The sequence below is a fragment of the Mauremys reevesii genome, linkage group 3 (genome assembly GCF_016161935.1).
Source record: "Mauremys reevesii isolate NIE-2019 linkage group 3, ASM1616193v1, whole genome shotgun sequence".
NCBI lineage: Eukaryota > Metazoa > Chordata > Testudines > Geoemydidae > Mauremys > Mauremys reevesii.
Window position 1 is genome coordinate 49,532,024 of NC_052625.1, and position 27,283 is coordinate 49,559,306.

Sequence of the window (27,283 nt, forward strand, 5' to 3'; positions counted from 1 at the left end):
TGCCGGTACGCCGGACCGGACCGGACCGGCTTACCATCACCTCTGCGTGACACCCCACATAGGGTGACCAGATGTCCCGATTTTATAGGGACAGTCCCAATTTTGGGGTCTTTTTCTCACATAGGCACCTATTACCCCCCACCTCCCATCCTGATTTTTGACACTTGCTATCTAATCAGCTTACCCCCACACTTATTCCCTAGGGAGCTGCATAACCTGGGCTAGGTGCAGTTGAGCTCCAACCCCTTTCCTGGCTATCTCACCCTGGGACAGGTTGAAACTGGAAACCTGTGGACTAACAGTAACTGTTTGCTCTCAAAGGTGCTGAAGACACAATGGAAAAGGAAATCCTTTGGCCTGGATTTAAATTATTCCAACTGAAAGTGAATGAGAGAAAATAGGCCCAGAGTTATCTTCCTGGCAGCATAACATTTATAGATTGATAGATGTTAAGGTCAGAAAGAACCATTATGTGCATTTAGTCGCACCTCCTGTATAACTCAGGCCCTAGAATGTCACCAAGTGGTTCCTTCGGACAACCATAACATGTGACTGAGCCAGAGCATGTCTTTTGGAATGACATCCACATGCATTAGAGCCTGCTGGTTAACAGAAAATCTTTCTTCTGCAGTGACGTGGGGTTAAGCAACATGGAGGAAAAGACATGGAGGCTGTGACTAAACTTAGAGCAGCAAGGCCAGCATAACTGGGGCTAGATCCCAGGACTGGCTATCAGAAGACCTGCCATTTTCTATTCCTGGCTTTGGGACCATGAGCAAGTCTCTTCACCCCTGGGTGCCTCCATTTTCCCAACTATCAAATAGAGCTAATCAAAGTTTTGTTTGTTCTCCCCATTTTACAGGGTGGGAAACTGAGACACAGTTGGGACCTGTCTACACTACAGGTCTGCAGTGCATTTGTAAGCTGATGACCTCCACATGTTTTTCAGAGCCTATGGACAACACAGCTCCTAAAAGTGTGTTTGTTCTGTGCTTATCTCCTGTGTACCAGCAGGGCTGGATGGCCTTTTCTCACTGTGCTGTGGGGAGCAGGTATTGGGTACTAAGGGTCTGAACAAGCTCTCAAGGACAATTTTTTAAAAATAATGTTTATCAATGAATTGGGAGAAAACATACAATCACTGCTGATAAGATTGGTAGGTGACAAAATAGTGGCAGAGTGGTAATTACTGATGAGGAGAGGGCAGTGATACAGAGCAATCTGGCTCATTCGGCAAGCTGGACCCATTCAAAGAAAACAAGTTTGACCAGAGCCAAATGCAAGGTCCTACACCTAGCAACGAGGCATGCCAGCCACACCTCCAGAATGGGGCAGTGTATCCAGGAAAGCAGTGACTCTGAAAAGGATTTAGGGGCCATAGTGGAGAAGCCACTCAGCATGAGCTCCCAGTGTGATGCTGTGGTGAACAGGGCTAAAACCATCCTTAGACGTAGAATCAGGGCCGTGAGTAGGATAGGGAGGTGACACAGCATCAGTGAGACTGATATTGGAATACGGCATCTGGTTTTGATGTTCTCAAAGATGTTGAGAAAGATGTTGAGAAATTAGAGCTGGGGCAGCAAAGAGCCACCAAATGTTCTGAGGGCTGGAGAAAAATGCCTTCTAGTGAGCTATTGAAAGAGCTCAACCTATTTAGCTTATCAAAGGAAGATTGAAAGGTGACTTAATTGAAGTGTTGAAGTGCTTTAATGGAGAGAAAATATTTGCTATTAAAGAGCTCTTTAATCTAGCAGAGAAAGGCATAACAGGACCCAATAGCTGGAAGGTGAAAAGAGACAAATTCATATTAGATATAAGGCACAAATATTCAACAGCGAGGATGATTCACCACAGGAACAAGCTACCAAGAAAAGTGGTGAATTCTCCATTTCTTGATGTAATTTAATGAAGACTAGATGCCTTTCTGGAATGTGTTTGCCCAAAAATTAGGTATTGTGGTACATAGGAGGCCTGTGATATGCAGGTGGTCAGCTTAGATTCTCTAATGGTCTCTTCTGTCCATAAAGTCTACTAATTTCTGAAAAACTGAGTGTAGCATTGGGAGCAGCATCTGATGTTTTACTGTCTAGCCAGCTGGCTTCCTAGAATGAACACTCATTGAGTGGGGTGATCCACAGGGAGTAGCTCAAACCTCCAAAGTGTCTGTCCAGCGGCAGGACATTAGCACTGCCAGTGCTTCTATATCGTGATACCAACTTTTCCCAACCTAGCTCTAAAAATTTCCCAAATCTGGTGAAAAATGCCCAGGGCTCTATCCCTGCCTCTGGGAGGTTTGTTGTCTCTTAGAACAGGAGTCAGGATTGGTGGCTTCTCTTTCTGTCTCTGCCACCGTCTTGTTGTGTAGGCCCTTGGGTAGGTAACTTCCCTTCTCTGTACCTTAGGCTCCCCATCTGTCCAATGGGAACAGGGACAATTCTCAAACTCTGGGCAGCCATGAGCCTGGATGAGACAAGGGGCGTTAAAGCCCTTTGTGAAGGAGAAAGGGGAGTTTCACGGTGTTTAGCACCAAGGAATTCTAAACTTTGCTAAAATGTCTAGTCTGTGGAAACAAGAAATGGTCGGGGCCAAATTTTAACCATTGTCTTTTTTAAAGCCCTTTCAGGGATGGGAGTCCCACTCTTTTAGGTACCTGGGGTTCTTTGGCAGGAGGAGAGAAGAGGTTCCTGTCTCCATTTTTGTGGCCTTAACAAACCAGGTGCTGTGTCCCAGTTCTTCTCTGAGATCCCCGAAAAAGAACATCTTCCCATCCATTAACAAGACAGGACCTATCTTTAAAAGGGGAAAAAAGAGAACGCTGGGACTTACAGACTAGCCAGCCTCATTTCCATAACTGGAAAGATACTGGAACACATTATTCAACAATCATTCCAGACCAATCCTATTTCCTTCTTTGACAGGGTTACGGGCCTAGTGTGTGTGTGTGGGGGGGGGAACAGTAGATGTGATCTATCTTGGTGTTAATAAGGCTTTTGACACGGTCCCATAGGACATTCTCACAAACAAACTATGGAAATGTGGCCTAGGTGCAAGTAGTATGATGTGGGTGCACAGCTGGTTGAAAGCTCACACTCCAGGAGTCCTTCTCCGTGTTTGGCTGTCCAACTGAGAGGGTGTACCTAGGGGGTCCGGCAGTGATCAGTCCAGGGTCCGGTACTATTCAATATTTTCATTAATGATTTGGAAAATGGAGTGGAGAGAATGCTTCTAAAATCTGCAGATGACACCAAGCACTTCGGAGCACAGGATTGGAATTCAAAACGCCCTTTACAAATTGGAGAATTGGTCTTCTTGAGCCAAACTCTATGGCTGGGCCCCTCTCTATAGACTGGTCTGAAGTGAAACCCCAGAGCCAAACACTCCTCCTCCTGGGTAGTGCATTCTGACATTTAATGGTCAGATGCTGCTTAGCACTGCCAGAGCAGCTTTTGCTGGGGATTCTCACAGCACTTTCCAAATAGTGGGAAAGTATGAAATCCCCATTTGACTGCTGGGGACAGAGCCATAGAGGAGGGAGCAACTTGCCCAAAGTCCCACAGGTCAATAGGAAAACCAGCAATGGAACCCAGGAGTCCTGACTCCCAATCCCCTGGTCCAGTCACTACAGCAGAGCACACGCCCTCTCAAAGGCAGGGGGACCGGACATGAGGACCTCATTGTAATTGCCAGCTGTGGGAGGGAGTGAGCAACAGTGGTCAGTGAAGGGGCATGGAAACAAGGACTTCTGGGTCCCAGCCATAGCTCTGACACTTGGTGTGACCCTGAGCCAGTAGCTTCCCCTCCCCTCTCATCAGCAGGGTTGGGGTCGCAGTCCCTAAAGCCCAGGGGGGTTGGGAGGCTCCAGGAAGGTGTGTAAAGTGCCGGGATGTCAGGATCTGGGAGGCGCTGTCACCCCCACACTAGGGCAGTGTTCTGCACCCTCTGCTGCTGGCTGAGTTTCTCCATCCCTTGACAATAAGACAGACTCTTGTTTTCACAGCCAGTCGATCGCCCAGTGTCATCACCCTGCCTGCTGGCTGGGCAGAGTAACTCCTCAGGTCACCACCCTCTCCAGCCTGCATTGGGCTTGGAGGGTGAGGAGGAGGGCGAGGGACAGCTGGTGACCCTGAACATCCGCCACCCATCGCAACATCACCTAGAGCAAGTGAGTGGCATTAGGGTTCCCTGTCTGTCTGAGAGGCAGAAAGAGGGGGAGAGAATCTCTCCCAAAGGAGATTGGATTTGCAACCCTCCCCAAGGAGCCCCTTGCTCTCAGACCGGGGAGGGGCTTCTCCAGAGCCATCTGCAGTGTGTTTGGAAAGGTCCCAGCAATGGGGCTCCCAGCCCTTCCCTTGTGGGAGACTGTTCCCGAGGCTGAGAGTCTCTAAGCTGGGCCAGACCCTGTGAGCTGCTGAGCATGGAAATCAATGGGAAACAAGGGGGCCCTGGGCTTGCTATGCCTCGGGACTTTGATGTGGGGAATGGTTTCCCAGGAGAAGTCTGAACTCCTGGGTTCTGTTCCTTCTCTAGCCTTGTGGGGAGTGTGGCCTGAGACGGCAGGAGGAAGCTGCTTGTCCAAAGTAACCGATGGTCTTTGTGACTGACCCTAGTGCTCGAAAAGGAGGAGACTCCCCGGGTATTGCAGCACCAGGCATGACGAGGGGGAATGTTGGGAGCAGATCATGCAATGAACTCCTGCCAGCTCCTCCTCCCCTCACACTCCCTGCACCCCTGTGAGGGGAGGAGGAGCTGCTCTGGCTGGGGTAGGGATGGGGAGGGACCAAAAAGGCTGGTTAGTGAGAGGCTGCCTTGACCCCAGAATCACGCCTGCTCCCCGGTTGGTTCCAGGATGAGCAGGCTCCTGAGGATGTTCAGGAAGAAGGCTCTGCAGGTGGCTCCAGAGCCTGAGGGAAGCAGCTGCCATCTTCCCCAGGAGCAGAGTGGCCCCTCCAGCTCCCAGGCAGGCCAGGAGGTGGAAGTGCCCAGCCTTCCAGCAGAGGAAACCCGCTCCTGGCGCAGGCGCCAAGGTAGGAGAGGCATCAGCCAGGCCAAAATGGAGCTGGCCCAGGATGCGGCTAGGCAGGCAGGACCCAGCCCAGGAGGGGAGCCAGGCCGGGTGGCTCTGGGACTTGTTGTGTGGGAAGCACTGACCCCAGGAGCCCAGCCCTGATTCCCAGCAGGAGGCATCGCCCTGCCCGGTCACTGAGGACCTTCCAGCCTCTGCAGGGCAGGAGGTGGAGGATGCCTGTTGCAGCACCAGCAGCTCGTCCTGCTCCCCATGGGACAGCAGCAGCACCCGGGACTTGGGCAGCAGCGAGGCCGATGGGCGCTGCTGCTTTGTTCCAGGTGAGGAGCCAGGCTGGGCTCAGGGAAGGGTGAGGAGGGGGCTGTGAACACCCTGAGGCCAGGCCCTCGACCAGTGCTATGGGGGCGGGTCCCCAGCCCAGGTGTCTGGCCTGAGCCACGGGAACCCCACTGACACTAGATGCTGCCACTTTGGTCCTTGATCCTCCAGTTGGGGGGTGGGGGCAGGCACCTCCTAGGGAGTCCAGGACAGTGTGGGGGGGTCTCTTTGCTGTGGGCTCCTAAGGAGTTGGGGGCTGAACACTGTTCCCTCTAAGCTGTGCGCATGTGCGCGTACATACAGATCCTAAATCCCGCACACATGGCAAAACACCGCGCGCACAAAAAATGAAATACTACATCAGAGCCAGGCCAAAATATCATTTACGGGCAACTTTTGACATTGGTCACCTGACATCTATCAACACAGCCAGATTCTACTAGCTGGCAAGGGGGGGGGGGGAAGGGAAAGGAGGGCAATGAATCATTTGTACCCCTCCCTGCCAGCATTTCGAACGTGGAAAGTTGATCATGTCGGGATGGTCAGGACCCACACATCTCCTTGTAGTCTGTTCATTTGGCTGTGTACAAATTCAAGTATGTGCAAATAAGTCAAAATGCCTGGCCGTAGTTGCTAAGGAACTGCAAAGATTTCCCAGAAATGAACAAAGGTAAGTGTTGTTTTCATGACTGAAATATTTCAAAGGCATTGGACTTCATACATTTACTAGTGATGTTTTACCATTTTTCCACTTTTTTTGCCACTTTTTTTGCTATGCACAAACTTCCAGTATCCTGATCTGAATGATCTCCCGTTTGCCCTTTTGTTGAGTCACGCTGTTAAGCGCATTGAAATAGTAGCCATATAATAAAAGTGTTAATTTTAAATAAACCAATCTGGTAAAAAAATCAATCCCAAAATGTCACTGTCTAGAGGTCTAAAGCATAAAAGAACAGCGACTTCATTTAAATCTGGATGGCTGGATGAGACTATAGAGATGGTTACACCGGTCACATAGTGTAATGCTTGTTAAACTTTGTGAAATATTCACATATGATGAGGACAACGGAGTGGTTTGTGTATACTGTCGAGATGCCAGAGCTTCGGGAGAATTTTCAATGGGAAGAATGTGGAACAATATATGGAAGTTGGATTTCTTAAAGCGTCATCTGTCAAGTGAGTCTCATATAGATGGTGTAACAAGACTTAGAAACAAAAACCCTTCCGTAAAGAGCGGATTGCTTAGCATGACTCTTGAAAGTCCAGCTGAAAAGCAGAGGAGGCAAATTAATCTTGAATGCAAGCGCTCAAACCCAGAAGAAATCAAGGTACTTATTGACAATGTATTGTTGGCTATTAAAATGAACAGCTCAATGCTTTCTGTTCAGGATATTAATGACCATATGGAAAAGTATGTGTGCATACTAGCGAGCAGGAGAAGTAAAAATTATGCTTTTGAATTTATTGAAATTATCAACTGCATTGTCCAAAATGACCTCATGCATGAAATAGCATCGGCAATGTTTCATACTCTGGCTGTTGATGAAAGCCGATATATCCATTAACAGATACTTGATACTCTACTTTAAATATAGATCCATAAATTCTGCAGATTATAAAACTTAGTCTGGTGGACCATTACGATTGCAAGAATGTGATGCTGTTTCAATAGTGCCTGCAATCAAAGAGTTTTATAAAAAACACCAACTTGATCTAATGAAAATGATGATATTCACATCTGATGGTGCCTCCGTGATGCTGGGCAAACTCAATGGCATGGCGGCTCAGCTGAAATGTGATATTCCACACTTAGTCAAGCAACATTGCATTGCACACCGGGAAGGCTTGGGGATTTCCGATGCATGGAAAGAGGTCAAGCTGACAAGAGACATCGAAACCTTAATGAGAACTGTCTACATGGTGTTCTGTCGGGCATCCAGGAGAAAATGCAAATTTCAGGAAATAGCGGATGCTTCTAAATGTGAGTCAGTGGCTTTCAGGCCACTCAGTGAAGCATGCTAGTTATCTGAGCACTTTGCACTTTGAGCAATTATTCACAGCTATAATCCTCTTCTGGAATATTTTGAGCAAGACAAAGATACTGATCCAGCTTCTAAATACTGCCACAAAAAGCTGAGTACCATGGAATACCGAATAACATTAGAAGTTTTGAATGATGTTTTGTCGGCGCTGGCTTCACTATCCACGCTGCTCCAGAAACAGGGCCCTACACCTCTTGAAGCATTTCACCTTGCCCAAGGTAAACTGAACAAGATCAGAAGACAGTACCTTGGAGATTCAGTCTTATGGAGTGACAAAGTTAAGGCTTTCTTAGATAAGAGCTCTCAAGAAAATAATGAAATTGATACCAGTTCCATAATAACTTTCATAAACATCTTGTGTGCACATTTGGCAGACAGGTTTCCAGACAATGAAGTCCAGGAGTGGTCCGCTTTTGATTGTGCAGCAATAGTTAAGTGTGACTTCAATTTTGGAATTCATCAGGTCAAATCCCTATGTTCAATATACAAAGACTTTCTTGCTGAAGAGATTGTTATAGTCAGTCAGTACAATGACTTCAAGTTTGCAGTGGCCGAAAGAATCAAAAGCCAATTGGTTTTAAGTTTCCTGAGTATGGTGACATTTGCTCACCAGAACAAACAGTTTCGGGATCTTGCAAAGTTGATGGATATTGGAGGAACATTCCTAGCATCAAGTGCAAACTGTGAGTGTGGCTTTAGCTTAATGAACACTCTCAAAAACAAACTACAGAATCGTTTACAAGTAGATCCTTTGGACATGCTGATGTGTATTAAGAGGTACCACTGGATGGAGGACTGATAGATCTGGACAGAGTTTATATTGAATGGGCAAATGAAAAAGATTGCAGGAAAAACAGTAAGGTTAGTTTAGCAGTCTTTGACATTTTGACCAACAAGGAAATTAAAATGCATTTGTAATTACATATCTTATTTTTGGCTGAAAATCATTTATTGATATTTTTAGGAAAATTTTAAATTTAAAACACAAACTCTTGTTTTTCTTTTTTTTACTTATGATGTCTCTATCTGAAAACCCATATAAATTGACATAATGGCATACTTATTAAATTGTCTTTATTATATGACAAAATCTTTTCCGACATGTGTATAGAATGAAATGTGAAAGTGGACACCAACGGGCAGAAGCCTATGGACTCATAATGATCATGATTAATATGTGCTTGATATATGCTCGTGACTGTCTATAAAAAAGATCATGAAGTGTAATGCTTAAAACTAACTTCTGCTTCATGAAGAATGGTTACATTTCCTTTTTCTAAGTATTTAAAAATGACATTTATAAAATAACATGGTGTAAAACTATTATTATCACAAATTGCAAATTAAAACTTTTTAAATGTATAAGCATTTTACTCGCTTGGGCACATTTGCCTCATGGCACACAAATTAGAACTCTGCTTCAAAAATTTGCACAGAAGAATGTTTTTGGCACACACAGCCTGTCAAAAATTAGAGAGAACGTTGGGCTGAAGGCATCACTGAGAAGGGGAGTGTGGGGCCCGATCTGCCCTGGGTCCCAGAGGTGGGAAGGGGGCACATTGCCTGGCATTCCCCCGAGTGGCAGCAGGCGTCACCCTGTCCCCTTCTCTTCCTGGTGCAGGGACCCCCAGGGACTCAGAGGACGAGGAGGAGGAATGGATGGACATGGCCACAGAGGAGACTGCTCTCAAGAACATCCAAGAGCAGCTCCAGAGCCGAGAAAAGGTACAAACAGTCCCCAGCTGTGCTGGAACTGAGATTGTCCAGCCCTTTCCCAGCACCCTGACCTCCTGCAGATACTCTTGTCTCTGATGATCCACCAGCCCTAATGGGGACCTTTCTCTTCCATGATCTGGGACTCCCAAGATGGGGGTGTTTGTCACACACCAGCCAAGGTCTACTCCCCTCACAGGCACTGTCCCAGTTCCTGATCCTGCTTGTGCAGGAGTTGTGAGTGATTTGGACAATGGGCAGGTCCCCACTATCCCCCATTCTGCCCTGAGTCCTGCAGCTGGTGTGGGTGGGGCAGGGAGGTCCCTGGCTAATTGGCTTTCTCTCCCCTAACCCCACTCCTGGTGGGTGCAGGATGAGGCCCAGCAGCTCATCTTCCTGCACGCCATCCACCCCGCGTGTCTCGTTGCACAGCAGAGAAGGCAGGACACATTGGAGCCGCAGTGCTGCAAGGCAGCTGTGGTGGAGAGGATGGTGGTGAGTGAGCCCAGCAGCTGGAGGAAGGACAGAGACATGGGAGGGGGCAGGGGTCTCCCCGGGCCAATGGATCGGGGATGGCTGGTGCTGGAGGGGCAGCTGAGGGCAGGGATTGTGGGAGTGAAGATTGGGGAGAAGAGATGGGAGAAATTCTGAGATTGGTCACTAGTGGGCAGGAATCGGAGGAGCGGGAGGCAGGTGGGGGGATCCTGCTGGGGAAGCAAGTCCTCATGGAGGGTCCTGCCCACATCCCTGTGCTCCAGGCTCCCTTGGGGGCAGGGAAAATTAAGGGTCTAGCTCTAGGTCCTGTCCTCTAGCATCTCCTGCAGAGGGGCTGAGGAGAAGGAGAGACCTGGCCCGGGGGGGACTGGGAGTTGGCAGGAAAATGCTGATGGAGTCCTCTCTCCCCCTCCCTTCCATTAGAACTCAGCAGAATTCCCCAGGATGGGACACCATGTGGCACAGCTGGCTCTGTTCATCAGTGACCCAGCCAAGGACCTCAGCCAGCAGGCCAGGGAGGGGGTTTACCGGCTCTACCAGCTGCTGCTGCACCAGAGGGGTAAGGAACCCAGCTAGGAAATGGCACCTGATAGAAGAGTGAGACTGGGACCCCAGCCAATTTCTCTCAGACTGACCCCGGCTGGAGGATGAGTCTCTGTGTGTCTCTGTCTCTGTTCTACACCACGCCCTGTAATTCTGTTGGGCCAGGCACGCAGGGAGGACTCTGCCCACTGTGCAGCCACCAATGGGATTGGAAGGACACAAGTACTGCAACCAGACTGAGAAATGTGTGTGTGTGTGTATCTTTCCCAGGGCTGACCATCCATGAGGCGAAGACCTGTGGTGCTGGGACTGGCACCGGGACAGCAGGCTTCTGGGCTACAGGAACACAGCCAGGGTGGGGGAGGTAAGGACACTTTGCCAGGGCATGACACAGCTCAGGGAGTGGGGGTAGCTGGGTCTCCTGCAGTGGCTGTCTCCTGGGACCACTAGACAGAGATAGCGTTCTCGCCCCAGGATTTGGAGCTTGGTTCTAGGCATTCTGCCTCCCCTTGGCGGCCAGGCATGGCATCACAGCCCTCTCGCTGGGCTGCTCAATGGCAAATGCAGCCATCCACAGAAGAGAAGAAGAATGGAAGTGAAGAAACAAAGCTGGACCATCCACTGAGCTGCTGCAATCAAGTGAGCAGAGCGGGGAGAGAAGAGGGAGAACTTGAAGGTGGCTGGCGGCAGTAGGGAGGAAAAGCAGTTTGGGAGCCAGGAGAGTAGAAATGAATAGTTAATGATGAATACTGCGGGCTTTGTCCTGTGTGGTGAAGAGCTGAAAATGGGTCTCTTTACAATCACAGTACACTTTAAAATAGCCGTGTATGATGAAAGGGCAGGTCTATAAAGGTAAGAGGTCACTCTAGGGGCTTGAAGTCTCAGATTCTTTTGCTATTCCATGCTTCTACCAGCTGATCTCAACCCAATAAATCCCTGAGGTGGTAGCACTAGTGAGCTCTTGTCCTCTTTTTCTGGACTAGCCACCAGAAAAAGGACATGGTACATGTGGCCAAGGAAATAGAGAGGCATGGGGGTCACTTGCACTGTTGCCTGTTTAATATGGCTTTTGTCGGGGAGCACGGCAGGTTACTTTGGACTAGGTAGGAGCCACATGTCTCCAAACCTGCACATCCTGAGGCTCCAGAGACCTCTCTCCAGATCCCAGAGCTTCCTCAGAGTCCTTAGGAGCCAGATGGAATCTGGCCTCTCTCCCGCCACCTCAGCAGTCCAGAAGAAGCTGTTTGTAGACATGTTATGTGTCCTCTCCTGCCACACTCACCTGTTGGTGACTAATGCAGTCACAGGGTCCAGGCTCAGTGTCATGCATTCCTCTGGGCTGTGACAAGCAGGAGGACTTGAGCCGCAATGGATCCTCCTGTGCATGGGCTGAGTGAGCAACCTCTCTACTGCCGTATCTGGTTCCCAGCCCACACGCACTAAGGAGGAGGTGATGGAATTACCCCAAAGGTGGGTGTGGGAAGAAGCAGAGTGAAGGGGTGATCAGAGAGCTATCCCATAGCATTCCTCCTGGAGTCACTCCAACAACCACCTGGCTCCTTCCTGCCATAGGCTGCAGCCCCTAGGTTCCATAGGGAATTTCTGATTTAACCCTCTAGAAAGCTGCCTCTGGCTCTCTACAAACTCTCACACCCCTGTCACGAGAGGTAAGGAATAAGGTCCTGCCCCCAACTGCTTGCGGGAATCCTCTCAGCGAAATCAGTGCAGGGCTTTATGCATCTCTGCAAACAGATCACTTTGCATTGTGTTGTCAAGAAGCTGCACGCCCCTTGGCAGCTCTTTTTAGAGCAACATTAACTTCCACAGGGATTTCTGTTCTAAATGCTACAAGCCTGATGGAAGGATTCTGTGGAAAACAGGCCTTTCCCTTTCTCCAATCCAGGCTCTGCTGTTCTGATGCTGCAGAGCTGATAGGGAAGGCTTGAGGGTTCCCGGAGAGCATGCTGCAATGCCAGCAATCCCATTCTGCCTCAGCCTTGGGGACACGTTCTCTTTCTCCCCAGCACCTTCCACTGGTAGGAAGAAAGGGACACGTGAGATGGAGTCTCTCCCTGGCTTACAGATAACTTATCCTGCAGTAACAGGTGTGGACGCAGGGGAATGCTGTGCTGCAGTGTATATGCCCTGCAAGATATCACTCGTGAAGGGAAGCAACACTGCTCTTGGCACTGGCATCTGGGCAACAAAGAAGAGGAGTTGGAAATTCTCCCTGGGAAAGTGAAATTGGGAATCCTGGTGTGATGTGTATGACTGGAATGATAGCATCACTTGTTACAACCCACTGAGGTAGGGGAAAGAGAGTAAAAGTGGTGGGCAGGGTGGCACTTTACATTAGACCAGTGGTTCTCAAACTGTGGGTCAGGACCCCAAAGTGGGTTGCAACCCCATTTTAATGGGGTCACCAGGGCTGGTTTAGACTTGCTGGGGCCCAGGATCAAAGCCCAAGCCCCACTGCCTGAGGCTGAAGCCAAAGCCTGAGGGCTTCAGCCCTGGGCAGTGGGGCTTAGGTTGCAGCTCTGCTGTCTGGGGCTGAAGCCCTTTGGCTTTGATTTTGGCCTCCCTGCCCAGGGCAGTTGGGCTCAGGCTTCAGTTCCCCTTCCCGGGGTCATGTAGTATTTTTTGTTGTCAGAAGGGGGTCAGAGTGCAATGAAGTTTGAGACCCCCCCCCCCCCCCGCTTTAGACCATGGTTCTGTAACTGCAGCTGTATAGATGCAAATGTGGATTTGATTACAGGACTAAGGTTTTAGATAGTCAACTCTTTGGGACAGGGATCGTAGCTGTGAAGTGTCTTGCAGCCTGTGGGTACCAGAGAAATAAATAACCTACCTTAATTTAGAATAATTAGTACAGTATGTTAAATAAACGTTCCGACATAGAATACTGTTGGTGCTAGAAAATTAATCTTCATCTACGTACAAATGTCTAACAGATGTATCGCTCCGGTTTATGATTTAAACGCATCGAACCACTCGGAGCTCCAGACAGCTCCAGCTCTAAGTGATCCGATTTCTCCTGCTGGCCCTGCCCCCTGGCACGATCACAGCCAACCAGAACTCGGCAAAGCTTCCGCGCGTGGCTTTCCAGCCCCTGGGGCCGCCCCTCTTTGTTGCGGCAGCCAATGGGGGCGCTCGGAACGTCGGCGGCTGCCGGGTAACATGGTGACGTGTCAGAGAGTAACAATCATGGAACAGGGAATAAGGCGAAAGAGGCAGCCGCCGCAGCCCCAGGCGCCCGGAGAGTCCATGGTGCAATGAATCCCGCTGCGACCAGGTATGGGGGCGGGGGGCGGATTGATGGCAGGGGTGGAATGTCTGTTAAAGAATGGCCGGCAGTAGCTGGGGAAGCAGGCAGGCACCCACCCACTCCCAGCCCAGCCCTCTGCTGCTGCTGGGGATCGCTGGCGAACGGACCCTTCTCGAGCTGAGCCTAAGATAATGCTATTAGTGCTGCAGTCTGGCTCTCTGCTGCTGGCTCTCACAGAATCACCCACCTCTGAGGAAAGAGGAGAGGGCTTTAGTTCGAGGGGAATTGTGTTACGTTTACATTTTGGACTCCAGCATTGTGTCAGACTGAACAGGGTGATGCAGACAGGAATCTAGCCAGAGTGCTATCGTCTCTTAATGTGACAGCCCTAAATGTGATAAGCAGAGGGATCTAGCCAGGTCCAGGTCACTTGTCAGCCCCCTTTGGGAACCCCCAGGAGCGGGATCTAGGTAGATTGCTATTGTCACTCTTGTGTGACGCCCTCGAGAGTTTTACAGAGAGGTGTCTCTTCAGATTGCTATTGTCCTTTTGTCTGTCAGTCTTAGTTGATACAGAAAGGGATCTAGCCATGTTGTTATCGTCTTGTGTGCCAGCCCTAGGTGATGCAGTAAGCTGAATGCTTTACATAAACTCTGCTCCTCTTCTTCTGTTAACATGCTTTCTCTTTTCCTCTCCTTCTCACCCTCTGCTGGTTTTAGATTCAGCCCACAAGAGAATAAACCCAGCAGCACTCACGCTGGCTAATTTTAGCTAATAACCACTCTGCCTGATTGCTGTGGCAGAAAGTGAGAGATGGATATGGCTTCCTTATTGTGGCATTGAACTGTATGCATACTTCCTGCTTGGACTGCTCTCGCAATTCAAACCCATCATGACAGGCTCTACTTCCAATGCCCACCACTGCCCCCATCCCAAGGGAGCCAAAGGGGGCCGGTCAAGAAGCACTCATGCACGGCCTGTCAGCACTGCCAACAACGGGGGCTCGGAAGAAGAAGACAAAGATGGAGGGGTGCTTTTCCTCGTCAATAAAAGTGGCTTCCCTATCGATGGGCAGACCTGGGAGAGGATGTGGGTGCATGTGGCAAAGGTGCACCCTGCAGGCAGAGAGATGGTGGAGACAATAAGGAATGCTGCATACCTGGCTAAAGTAAGTGGCTTTAGGACTTGGCAGAATCCTGAGATCTCAAGAAACTTAGTACAGCAGTTGCTTTTCTCTGTCTCATGAAACGTGTGTGTATGTGATAGCTTGTGTGCAAATAACAGCTATAGTTAAGGTTGCCTAAGTGTTTCCATTCTAAGCACTGTTTTGCACCACGAATAATTTCTTGAAAACATCACCTATGGGTTTCTAGGCTTGGTCTCTGCCAATATATGTATATATTTGCAATTATATACAATTCTAATGCTGCGATGGCAATGCAAGTCTTCACTGCTGCAAAGATATTTTTTTAACAGTGAGGTAACTATTGCATGTTAGTTATCTCAGTGTAAAATCCTAATAGAGATAAAGCACCATATTCTATTATTTGTATTGCTTCAGCACCTAGGAGCCTCAGGCATGGACCTCATTTTGCCAGGTGAGGTACATACACAGATCAAAAAGATGGTCCCTTCCTCAAAGAATTTATATTTAGATTGTAAGACAAGAGACAACAGATGTAATCCCCCATCAGTTTGTCTGTACCCAAGGAAACCGATGATGATGGTCAGTATGATAGACTGTGGTCTCTGCACATCAGCAGCCTAACTTGTCAAGTTTTTTTTTGTAGGCATCACAGCAAAAGCAAGCTTTGAGGAAGGATTTGAAGGTGGATAATGAGGTGGCTTTGCAGATGTGTACAGGGAGTGCCTACCCAGTGTGGAGTTTAAATGGGAACCTCTAAGGGTTAACTTGGTGAAAACTCAGCTGGAAGGAACACCAGCTCCTGAAGCCTGTGGGCCTGACAGTATACCTGGGGGGAAATGGGAGAAAGCACAAAGGTGTTTGTTTGAAAATTTAACAAGAGGACAATGGTGACTCGCATCATGGCTCGGGTGGAAGTGGGAGGCAACCTTACAATTCTGAATGACGGATAATAGGTAGGGTGGGGATAGGTCGTGAAAGATTTTGAAAGGGAAGACAAGTCGCTTATATTTGATGTGATAGACAAGAGGGAGCGAATGGAGGAATGCCAACAGATGGGTAATGTGACCAAAGCGATAGGCTAGGGAAATGATCTTTGCAGCAATGCTCTGAATGGATCTGAGTGGGGCAAAATTGCATTTGTGGAGGCCAGGGGAAAGGATGGTGTAGTAATCAAGATGCAAGATAACAAGAGCTTGGATGAGAGTTTTGCTGTGTGAAAGGACAAGAAAGGCCTTATTTTGCTGATATTCTGCTGAAAGAATCCGCAAGATTTAGACGTGGACCTCTGTTTAGGTCCTCACATCCAGGCTGAGTGCACTGTAGAGTTTACCACGAGGTAGCTAGTAGGCAAGGTTCGTGCTATACCCTCCACCTGTGGTTGACCTTGCAGTAAAACTAAAATGCCTTATCTCCACTAGGGTTGTAGCTAGTGCACTCTCTAGTTAATCCATGGTAAAAACACACTTTTTTTAGCAGTCCAGACCAAACCTAAATTGAAAGTTAGCAGGTTAACAGCCCTCACTGAGAAGTGCCTTGGAGTGTTTCGGTGAACATTGGTTTTGATTTGGCAGTTAGGAGAGCATGAAAACCGCCCTGCACGTATGGACAGTACACTCTGAACACCACTAACACTTCAAAAGCAACGTTCAGATGGAACAGCAGCTGCGCGGTGCACAAATGTACCATTCACTCAGCTGCATAGTGACCATGTCCAGATTGAATGAGGAAGAGCTCTTAAGGAGTCCTGCCTCAGCCAAAGCAATCTGAAACCTTGGCTTTACAACCTTGCTATGGGCTTTCCCGGCCTTTGAGTCCATTATTTATGTTCTATCCCTGTCGTTTACCCTGTGTCTGCCTTCTCTGTTTAGAATGTAAGCTCGTCAGGGCAGGGGCTGCCACGCACTCTGTGCAGTGCCTAGAACAGTTCTTGGTTGGTTCCTAAGCACCACAGTAATAAACAGGAATACTAATAATTACACAACCTTGACATTCTCTTTATAAAGAGGGTGAAATCCTGGACCCATTGTGTTCAACAGCAAATTTCCCACAGACTTCAGTGGGGCCAGGATTTCACCTAGAATGTGTGTATATGAGACTTTGGGAAAGTTTAGGTCAGGGACTGGACTTCACAGCTGGAGCCCATCTCTCTCCCCCGGCCCCTTACATCTGTACTGAGTTATGAATGCAAGGCTGAAAAACCCTTGGTGAGGAATAGATACTTTGCATGTAGCTTTTGCATTAACATGTTAGTTTAATGAAAGACTGACCTGGGGGTAGGTGGACATAGGGCACGTAAGCCATGGTGTACAGTTTAACATTTCTGCTGGCAACATTTCCTACTGAGACTAGCAGGTTTGTTTGGCTCTTCATCACACTCTGCTTGTCTCTCTGCTGCTGCATTAGTAATCAGACTGTATTTAATGATCTGTCCACCCTCCGAGATTATGGCTTTTATTCTCTTCCCACATACACTAGTGTAGATCAGGAGTAAAAACTGCTGGGAAAGACTATTGGGGTGGGCAGGGGGGAATGGTTTAATAAATGTAGTATGTGTATGAACTTCAAATGGCTAGTTATGTCCCTGTTCTTTGCCTAGGTTAGTAACTAGGAGACCTGTGCTTCCCTCTGCTCTGTGACACAGAAGAGGGCAAGCACATGGAAGGAGGAGAAGAGACTTGGCCCAGATCCATAAAGGGACTTAGGCACTGCAATGCCTAACTTTTAGGCACCTAGAAAATCCCTGGAACAACTTTGGGATCCACAAAGCCTGAGTTTGGTGCCTAGGCTCCCTATAAAAGCCAAAATGCTAGGTGGGGAGATGCCTGAGCTAGCCAATGGGAGATACCAAGAAGGTGGGGAGAGCTAAGCCTCACCCTTCTGGCAGAGTTCAGCACCTAAGTCTGGGCTGCGGGGATGTGCCCATCTCTGCTTGTGGTTCACAACTGGGAACTCCTCTCCTGGAGTCAGATGGCTTAGGTGCCTAAGCCATTTCTTACAAGAATGAGTTAGGCACTTGCCTAGTGCCACACAACGGACCATTAGGATGGGGAGGAGGATGAGGATGATCATGACTTCTTCTATAACTTTTAGCCCAGTAGTTAGGGTATTCCACGAGGATGTGGGAGACATCCGTTCAGTTCCACCTTCTACTTCAGGGATGGCCAAACCGGGCCTGAGAAGGAGCCAGAATTTAGAACATAAGAACGGCCGTACCAGGTCAGACCAAAGGTCCATCTAGCCCAGTATCTGTCTACCGACAGTGGCCAATGCCAGGTGCCCCAGAGGGAGTGAACCTAACAGGCAATGATCAAGTGATCTCTCTCCTGCCATCCATCTCCATCCTCTGACGAACAGAGGCTAGGGACACCATTCTTACCCATCCTGGCTAATAGCCATTTATGGACTTAGCCACCATGAATTTATCCAGTCCCCTTTTAAACATTGTTATAGTCCTAGCCTTCACAACGTCCTCAGGTAAGGAGTTCCACAAGTTGACTGTGTGCTGCGTGAAGAAGAACTTCCTTTTATTTGTTTTAAACCTGCTGCCTATTAATTTCATTTGGTGACCCCTAGTTCTTGTATTATGGGAATAAGTAAATAACTTTTCCTTATCCACTTTCTCAACATCACTCATGATTTTATATACCTCTATTATATCCCCCCTTAGTCTTCTTTTTTCCAAGCTGAAGAGTCCTAGCCTCTTTAATCTTTCCTCGTATGGGACCCTCTCTAAACCCCTAATCATTTTAGTTGCCCTTTTCTGAACCTTTTCTAGTGCTAGAATATCTTTTTTGAGGTGAGGAGACCACATCTGTACGCAGTATTCAAGATGTGGGCTTACCATGGATTTATATAAGGGCAATAATATATTCTCAGTCTTATTTTCTATCCCCTTTTTAATGATTCCTAACATCCTGTTTGCTTTTTTGACCGATGAACCAATGAACATTTACCAATGAACATTGCCAAAGAGCCACAGTAATATGTCAGCAGCCCCCCATCCGCTACCCCCCTCCCACCCCGAATGCCTCCCGCCCACTGGCAGCCCTGTCAATCTGCACCTCCTCCTCCCTCCCCATGCCTCCCGCAATCAGCAGTTTTGCAGTGCGCAGGAAGCTCTTGTGGGGAGTGGGGAGGAGTGAGGGTATGGCAGGCTCGGGGAAAGGGGCAGGGGCCTTGGGGGAAGGGGTGGAGTGGTGGAAGGAACTGGGGCAGAGCAGGGGGTTGAGCAGTGAGCACCCCACAGCACATTGGAAAGTTATCATCTGTAGCTCCAGCCTTGGAGTCATCGCCTAGGCAAGGAGCTGCATATTAATCTCTGAAGAGCCGCATGTGGCTCCAAACCCACAGGTTGGCCACTCCTGTTCTACTTGATGAGAAGGGATTTGGACAAGGGTTCCCCACCTCTCAGGAGAGGGCTTCAACCATTGGACTATGGGATATGGTGATGTGGGGCTTCCTCTGTCTCTTCTGTTGAAGTTGAATAATTAATGTGGCCAGAGAGACAGTGATTCTCACTCCTTAGCAGAGTGGTTAGGACATTCACTTGAGAGGTGGGGGATCATTATTCAAATGCCTTATCAAGCAAAGAGGGAATTGAACCAGGGTCTCCCATATCCCAGAGAAGTAACCTAACCTTTGGGCGAAAGAGTATAAGGGAGGCTGCCTCCTCCTGTCCCCAGGCATTTTGTGTGGCGTTAGGTATACTCAGAGCATGCCTACTGGATGGGGCCCCACAGGCAAGATAGGAGGAGGAGTGCCTATCTTTCTCCAGTTTGTGGCTCGCTCTGGGACTTAGATGTAAGGATGCTTAAAGCAAGGCAGAAGTGCACATGCCCAGAGGCAGAAATACAGGTACCCAGGGAACTTCTGCAGCAAAAATGTAGGTGCTGAATGAGCTTAAGCACCTACAGGGTTAGGCAGCAGCTAAGTGGGGATTTTGTGGATTTAATCTGGATTTAAGTTCCTTTATGGGTCTGGGCCTAAGTTTCCAGCTTTTTTCCCCTTCCCTTGAGCTTGCAGGAGCCCCCCGTCTGAACACCGCAAAGCTGTGGCACTGCCTGTGGCAACCAGGAGCAGTCATTCCCCAGGATTCTTCCCCTCAGGCTCAAACACAGGAGTTATTTCCTCCAGAAAGTCAGCAGTCCTGATCACCACATCACCTCCCCTACTTGGAGGGTGTAGAACTCAGGTGCATCATGGAGAACCCATAGCAGCCCATCCCAAAGGATCCACTTGTCTGGAACATCCCTTCCCTGTGGAGCGTCAGGTTCTTGTGGAGTTTGGAGGCCCGGACTCTGCTCCCTTTAAGGCTGTAAAGTCCTTCCCCTGGTAGGAGCATGGAGTAGAAACCCTACAAGACGAACTGGCTGAATCAAATGGAGTTCTTGAATTCTCTTCCTTGCTCCTGGGAGGGCTTTACTGCAAGGGTGTGTGGAGTTGGGCCTAGCAAAGTAACTAATATGGAAGTTGGAAAGGTAAGTGACTGAGTGTCCCTTAGCCAAGTCTTCCCTGGGGAGGTGTTTCTCAAATGACAGTTAAGATACACGTGAAGTGGGAACGTTTGACTTCAGCATGTCATGCTTCCTCTGAAGTGTCAGGCATGTGCTGGACAGAGGTCAATGCTACTGCATATGGGCCATTGGTCTGTGCTGCTACTGCAGTTCCTGGGTCCTATAGGAAATAGCTAGGATGAGGGGTCCATCTGCACCTGGTGGAATGAAGTACTTGTCATGTTTTCATTAATGGCATGGAAATGGCTCAAGCTTTCTAAACCAATGGCTCAAGCTTTCTAAACCAATGCAGACTGAGAGGGGATGGCGGGGGGAGCTGACAATCACAGTCAGCAACAGTTGGGTACCTAGTGTAGTTCCTGATGCTTATTTCTTTAATTTTCCTTTCCTCTGTTAATATAATAGCATGGACCAGGTCTTGTCCTGGAATATGATCTACTCCTGCTTAGGGGTGCAATATTGTAAACTATGGTACTAACGATAACATCATAGCTGCTTGGCTGCTGACATTTTACTGTGCTACTCACAGGCTCATGGAGTTTTTCTTTGCATCATGTTTTGTGGTATCTTTCAGCTCAGCCATAGTCAATTTGTGTTAGGAAGAGATTGGATTTGGGATCTTGTACAATGCATCAGGTACTGATGTCTTTTCTAGCAGGTTCTGCTCTTTGTGTATCTGGCAACACTCTTCCTGGTGATTGTCTTTAGATTTAGACTCTCCTGTGGACCCTTTAGCTGACTTGAAACACTTTATTTTTAATCTGGTTTGTGTGGGCGATAGTGGTATATAGACTGTAAGACACGCACACTTTTCCCCTTTGGAGTATAGAGGGCTAGATAAGGTGTGTAGGCCGCCTTGTACCTGTAGATTTCTCCTCAGGTAGAAAGGACTGAAACGTCAGAGTTCCATTGAGGACTTAGCTGTTGCTCAGCATCTCTAGTTGCTATTAGAAGATAGCAAAGCACATACTGGACTTGATTCTCTCCCCTTGCTTTCCAGTCCCAAAGGGTTTGCTGCATCATATGACTTACACTTGGAATGTCTGTGGTGATTGATGAAGCAACTGGTGAACGAGCAGAAACATTTCAAGTATACCAGCACCCTGAAGGCCACCTGATATAGCTGAATGCTGGGGAGCACTGGTGGTGATTTCCTTTTTCTCACTGTATTTCAGTATCTTCAGAGTTGAATCCCTATTCCATGTTATGTACATGAGCGCCCCATAATAGTGTAGAGATAACACTTGATACCTGTCAAACTAGACAGCTGATAGTTTCATGTGTTCTTTTCCTGAAAGGTCAGGCTACTAATTCCTGATCAGTGGGAGAAGAATTACCATTCTCCTTTCACTATGGTGCATCAGGAGACTTCCTGGCACTGGGTGACTGGCACCTTTAAGGGGAAATGGGCCCAGTCCCACCTGTGACTAGTTAGCTGCCTCCCAGCTGATGCCAGGGGACAAGTGATTGCCTGAAGAGCACCTGGTCCTTATAGAGGCCCACAAATGTTCAGTTGGGCTGGTGAACTACAAGGAATAGGAAATGGAGACCTAGCTCTTGGATGGGTCCTAGGTAAATGGGCTGGGGAAGGAGAGAATTGTAGGGTATAGAAAGGCTCCTATAGGAGTTCCTGGGTCAGGGCACTGGCTGAGAGAGGTGAGAGAAAAGTCTCTGGGAGCTGTAGCCTGTGTGGGGCCAAAGAACTTATTTATTTTGATATTTTGCCTAAGTGTCTGGTTAACCAATAACTTTTGCCTGGAGGCCGGGGCCTAAAGTAGTCACTGGTGTAGCATTGATCTTGCTCAAGCTGGTAAGAGAGTCCACTAGCTTGCACCTTCCTTCTAGAAAGTGAATCTTTAGTTACTTGCAGTAACTAAAAGCTGAACATGATTTCTATTCACGTAGCTACTTGCATGAATTTGATGAGTTCAATTTGGATTCTGAATCATTTTAATTCCCAGTGATGGGCAATGAGAAAGTTTCCAGAAAGTTGCATTTGACTGAACTAATCATCTTAGCATTAGACTCACTACCTCTTAGTGTAGAGCAGTAAGCAGCTTCTAAGTTTGTCTGTTGGGTTGCTGTTAGTGGGACAGATGTAAATTACAGAAACACAAGGCTGATTTTTCTCCCATTCCCTCCCAACACTGGATTCTCTGGAAATGAAGATGTCTCCCTAAAACACTGATTGAGCTGTGGGTTTGGAAATGCCAGCATCTTCAGGATTATCCCCGTTCCCACCCTGCCCCCATCTTCAGTTTATTATCCGTGCCTAGTAAATTGTACTGGTCCTTTAGCTAGTACTTTTGCTATAGTGCCAGCTAGCCTTGGCTCTCAAAATGCCTTGCAAAGGCTAATGAATGAAGCCTCCCAGCAGTCTCTCTGATGGCTCCACTCTGCTGAGTAATAATGGGAGTACATACAGAGAGAGGGCACAGAGTCAGTAAGTATTACGCAGCCAAGACTGAGGTGCAGAGGCATTAAGTGACTTGCACAAGGTCATGTAGGAAGCCTGTGGCGGGGCTAGCAATAGAACCCATATTGCTTGAAACCTGGTCCTGTGAAAAGTACTAGCCTCAAGACAATCCCTCCTCTCTATGTGGGCTTTAATACAGACTTTGATCTCACCCATATCTTATACTGGGGTAGCCCCCTTGACTTCAGTGGACTTATTCTTGAATAACATTGGTATGAGATCAGAATCTGCCCCTTTGTCATATGTCTCTGTTAATCTGTCATTCACTTTATAATTCATGAATGGCTGGGTTCATGTTTCCTTCCATTCTGTGCTCCTTCAGCTGTTCAGTTATCCCATTACAAACTCTTGCAGATGTCTTGCATCTGTTGGGATGTGTGGCTATGACTGGAATGCTCTGTTTTGGAGGGCATAGTATTGAGACAGCCACACTTTGCTTTTAAGTGCGAGGTTAAACCTTTGCTGCATTAGCATTTCATGCATTGTTTGTATGGAATGAGCAGGTAGAATTGTGGGAGGACTGATCTTAGCACCTTTGTCTGGAGTAGTTGCCAACACTAGGTGTAAACTGAATGGAAAAATGCAAGTTGGAGGCTTGGAACTTACCCTTAGTTGCTTAGCCTATTTGTAAATGTGCTAGAACAGCAGTCCTCAAACTTAAGCAACTGAGGACCCCCCATCTTGATTTTAAAAATTTTGTGGACCCCCAAGCGTCCTGCTCAGCCCCAAGCCCTGCCCCCATGTCACCTCTTCCCCCAAGGCCCCACCCCACCCCTGCCCATCCTCTTCCCCGCTTCTTTCTGCCCCCTCCTGCAAGTGCACCCCATCCCCGCTCCTCTCCTTCCCTCCCAGCACCTCCTGCATGCCAGGAACCAAGGGTACTTCAGGGGGTCTGCTGGCCCCACTGATCAACTCCTCCTCCTTCCTTCAACTCTTCCTGCACACCACTGAACAGCTGTTCCCCAGCGTGCAAGAGGCACTGGGAGGGAGGAGTTGATCAGCAGGGCTGGCGGACCCCCTGGAGTACCCTCGCAGACCCCAGTTTGAGAAATGCTGTGCTAAAAGATGTTAGTTTAAAATGATCTTATCCAGCTAGTGCTACTCAAAAAATAATTAAATAAAAAATAATAATAATAAAGCAAATTGAGATTTTTAGCTTTTGGAGTTCTTTGTGTATAAGACAGTCCTCAGATATAAATTTCAAAAGTTAACTTGGATTCCATGGGCCAAATTCATCCCTAGCATAACTGTAGTGATCAGTGGAGTTATTCCAAAGAATAATTTGTCCCTATGTATTTTACTTAATCTCTGAGTAAGTACAGAGATGATGTGAACTACACTATAGAGAACTGTATTATTATTATTTGGAGGGAGGTTTCCACAGGCTATTTCTACTTGTGATACACACCTCTATAGGTGATGTTCTGCAGGGAGCAGTGAATAAGCTGTCCGCTGTCAGTCAGTGCCACTGAAGACAAACTGTATGTGTTCTCTTGATATTCAAATGAGAGCAGCAAATGGTGCTTCAGAAAGTAAGGTCCATGTCACTTCACTTCACTTCCTGCATGAGGAGAAGAGAGACTCCTCTGTGGGGACAGCACAGGAGAAGGAGATTAATGGGTTTCTGAAACTGAAATTTCTTGAGGAGACATAGGACCTTTGATCTGACAGCTCTGTCAAAATATGCAAGAGCACTAACATGGGGTGACATCCTGGCTCTATGTATGGTACTTACTAGGGCAATGGGGGAGAGGACGCCATATATCTGAGCACTCCGCAATCTTTAGTGTGTTTATCCTCACGACACCCCTGTGAGGTAGGGAAGTTCTCTTGTCCTGTTTTACACACGGGGAACAGAGGCCCAATGATTTGTCTGTACCCAGATCGCCCCAGGCTTACGCTAGTGCCTCAACCACAGGACCATCCTTCCTCCCTATTCTGCTCTATGGAAGTCATGAGCAAAAGTTCAGTGGAACTAGGTTTTAACCTCTGGTATTTATTTAAGACACTGGCTTTTAGAATTGCAAATAGAATAACACCTGCCCACGCAGTGTTGCTAATCTTCAGCATTTGAGCTCTCTATCTTTATTTAAATTTGCTATGCAAACTCCTGGCTGTTTGATGCTTATACTAAAAGTTTCACTTCAATATAGGTGTTATCCACTGGCTAGCTTTTAGATCCATCTTTCTCATCAAACACAGAACCTGTTCACCTCTTCCTTTTCCCATCCCCCTGACTACTGGAACTAGAACTAACACGGTTTTCAAAGCAGTTACCTGTACCCCTCTGTAGATATTCAGGTAATCAAATCGACATGGAGAACTTGCCCTGCTAACAGCTAGATATGTCTGGCACAATGTCTTTCTTGATCAGCCTCTTGACTCTGTGCTGGGTTGGCCAGCTCAGGACTCTGTTAAATAGAACTATATCAGCCTCAGCAAGTGCCTAATCCTGGGTGGGGCTGAGCACCTGCTGCTTCCGTTGACTTCAGGGGGAGTTGCAGGTGCTCAGCACTTCTGATGGTCAGGCCCTGACTGGCGCTAAGGGTGGCAATGTTGTTCTAGAGCCTGCTCCTGCTCCCATTGCAAACCACGGCAAAATGTCTATTGACTGCCATGGTGCTAGATTGGGCCCTAGTGTATAAGTGTTGTGCGGTCTGCAATATCATTCTGATTCTCCAGGCCATGTCAGCTCTGCCCAGATGGAGTGGAGAGGGGAGGGTGCAGGGAATTGGTTGCAACTCCTTGATGTAGGGCCACATGTCCCAGGGCAAGTTAGGGCGGAACAGGGCAGCCCACCTTATGCCACTGGCATAATATTCTTCATGGACGTTAAGCAAGTGGAAGCTCAGTTGCAATGGAGGTTTGTTCCACCACACCCCCTTTTAGGGTTGCCAACTTTCTGATTGCAGAAAACTGAACACCCTTGCCCCGCCCACTCCATTCCCCCTCTCTCCTTCGCTCGCTCTCCCCCACCCTCACTCGCTTGCCATGCATGGGGCAGGGGGTTGGGATGCAGGAGGGGCTGAGAGCTCCAGCTGGGGGTGCAGGCTCTGGGATGGGGCCAGAGATGAAAGGTTTGGGGTGAAGAAGGGGGCTCTGAGCTGACGCAGAGATTGGGGTGCGGGCTCCAGCTGGGGGTGTGGGCTCTGGGGTGGGACCAGGGATGAGCGGTTTGGGGTGCAGGAGGGGGGTCTGGGCTGGGGCAGGGGCAGGGGCAGGGGCAGCTCTACAAATCAGGCTGCCCCCCGCTGCGCGCTGCGCGCGCGCCCCCCAGGTCGCCCGGTCCCCTCTTCCGGGCTCCTCGCCGGCAGGGGGGAGGGGCCTGGCCCGGTGTCGCCGCCCCGCCTGCGGCGCCTGCGGGGGTCCACCGGAGCCCGGGACGGCGGACCTGCCGCATGGTCGGCGCCTGCGGGGAGCCAACCGGGAAGCGGGGGACCAGGCAGCCGCGACTGCATCCGCGCCCAGGCGGCGCCGGTCTCCGCCGGGGACCTGCCGCCGGCACCAGGCGCCGCACTCAACCGAGGCGCCCGCCTCCCCAGGATGCCCCCCCCCGCCCCCCGGAGCGCCTTAGCCGGGAGGTGCCCCCTGGGCAGGGGGTTGGGGCACAGGAGAGGGTGTGGGCTCTGGGAGGGATTTTGGTTTCAGGACGAGGCTCAGGGTTGGGGCAGCGGGTTGGAGTGCGGGAGAGGGTGCGGGGTGTTGGCTCTGGGAGGACGTTTGGGTGCAGGAGATGGCTCAGGGCTGGGAAAGGGGTTGGGGTGCAGAAGGGGGCTTGGGGTGTGGGCTCCCAGCTGTAACTACCTCAGGAGGCTCCTGGAAGCGGTGACATGTCCCTCTGGCTCCTAGGTGCAGGGGCGGACAGGGGGACTCTGCGTGCTGCCCCTGTCCGCAGGTGCCACCCTTGCAGTTCCCGGCCAATGGGAGCAACAGAGCCGGCACTTGGGGCAGGGGCAGTGCACAGAGCCTCCATGGTGGCCCCTGCGCCTAGGAGCCGCAGGGACATGCCATCTGCTTCCAGGAGTTGTGTGGACCCAGGGCTGGCAGGGAGCCAGGGCAGGTAGGAAGCCTGCCTTAGCCCTGCTGCACCACTGACTGTACTTTTAATGGCTCGGTCACCAGTGCTGACCGGAGCCACCAGGGTCCCTTTTTGACTGGTCATTCCAGTCGAAAACTGGATGCCTGGCAACCCTACCCCTTTTCTCTGCCCCATTCTCCAACATGCCCCTTCCTTCTCTTTCTGCTAGGATAGGAGAGTGACTCATAAAGCTGCTTCTATCACTCTTCTGGTAGTGGAGAAGGTGAATTCTCAGCAGGATTTGCCCTAACAGACTGGAGAGGCTGGCCCACAGATTTCTCTTGCATTATATTGGTTTTCAGACCTACATGGGAAATATTTGTCTCAGTGTTACCTGTCCTGGGCATCCATGTATCTCTTGTTTGCTGTAGTTAACAGTCTTTCCCTAGCAGTTTGGGGGGCTGAGAAGAAAGTTGAAGAGTGGCCTGTCTGGAGTTAAGCTATTTAACTTCTACTAATCTGTTTTGCTTCCAGGCTTTATTGTAAGAGGCTTTCAACCTGAGGTGCTTGCTTTGCCTGGTGTATCACATCCAACAAATATTACCCTTGAATGCGTGAACTGAATTCTGTCACAGCATGAAGGCCAAATCTGAGTCTGAGCAGCCTGGGGTCACTGGGAGGAAGAGGTTGAGAGGGCTCAGGAAGCTGTAGCAGGTAGCTTGTGCTTTGG

At 49.0% G+C, this 27,283-nt stretch overlaps 1 protein-coding gene across 10 annotated transcripts in view; it reads left to right on the forward strand.

Annotated features, from left to right (window-relative positions):
* The first annotated feature begins 13,308 nt into the window (after positions 1 to 13,308).
* Positions 13,309 to 27,283, forward strand: part of VASH2 (vasohibin 2) — a 67,186-nt gene continuing 53,211 nt past the window's right edge. For 6 of the 10 annotated variants that reach the window (XM_039530421.1, XM_039530424.1, XM_039530423.1 and 3 more), the window contains exons 1-2: positions 13,310 to 13,426; positions 14,119 to 14,567. In XM_039530421.1, the coding sequence (XP_039386355.1) occupies positions 14,292 to 14,567 (276 nt within the window). In that variant the 5' untranslated portion in view covers positions 13,310 to 13,426; positions 14,119 to 14,291. Of the gene's footprint in view, positions 13,427 to 13,743; positions 13,870 to 14,118; positions 14,568 to 21,576; positions 21,716 to 27,283 lie in introns of those variants that run through there. The other 4 variants (XM_039530429.1, XM_039530420.1, XM_039530426.1 and 1 more) reach the window with 4 other exon arrangements.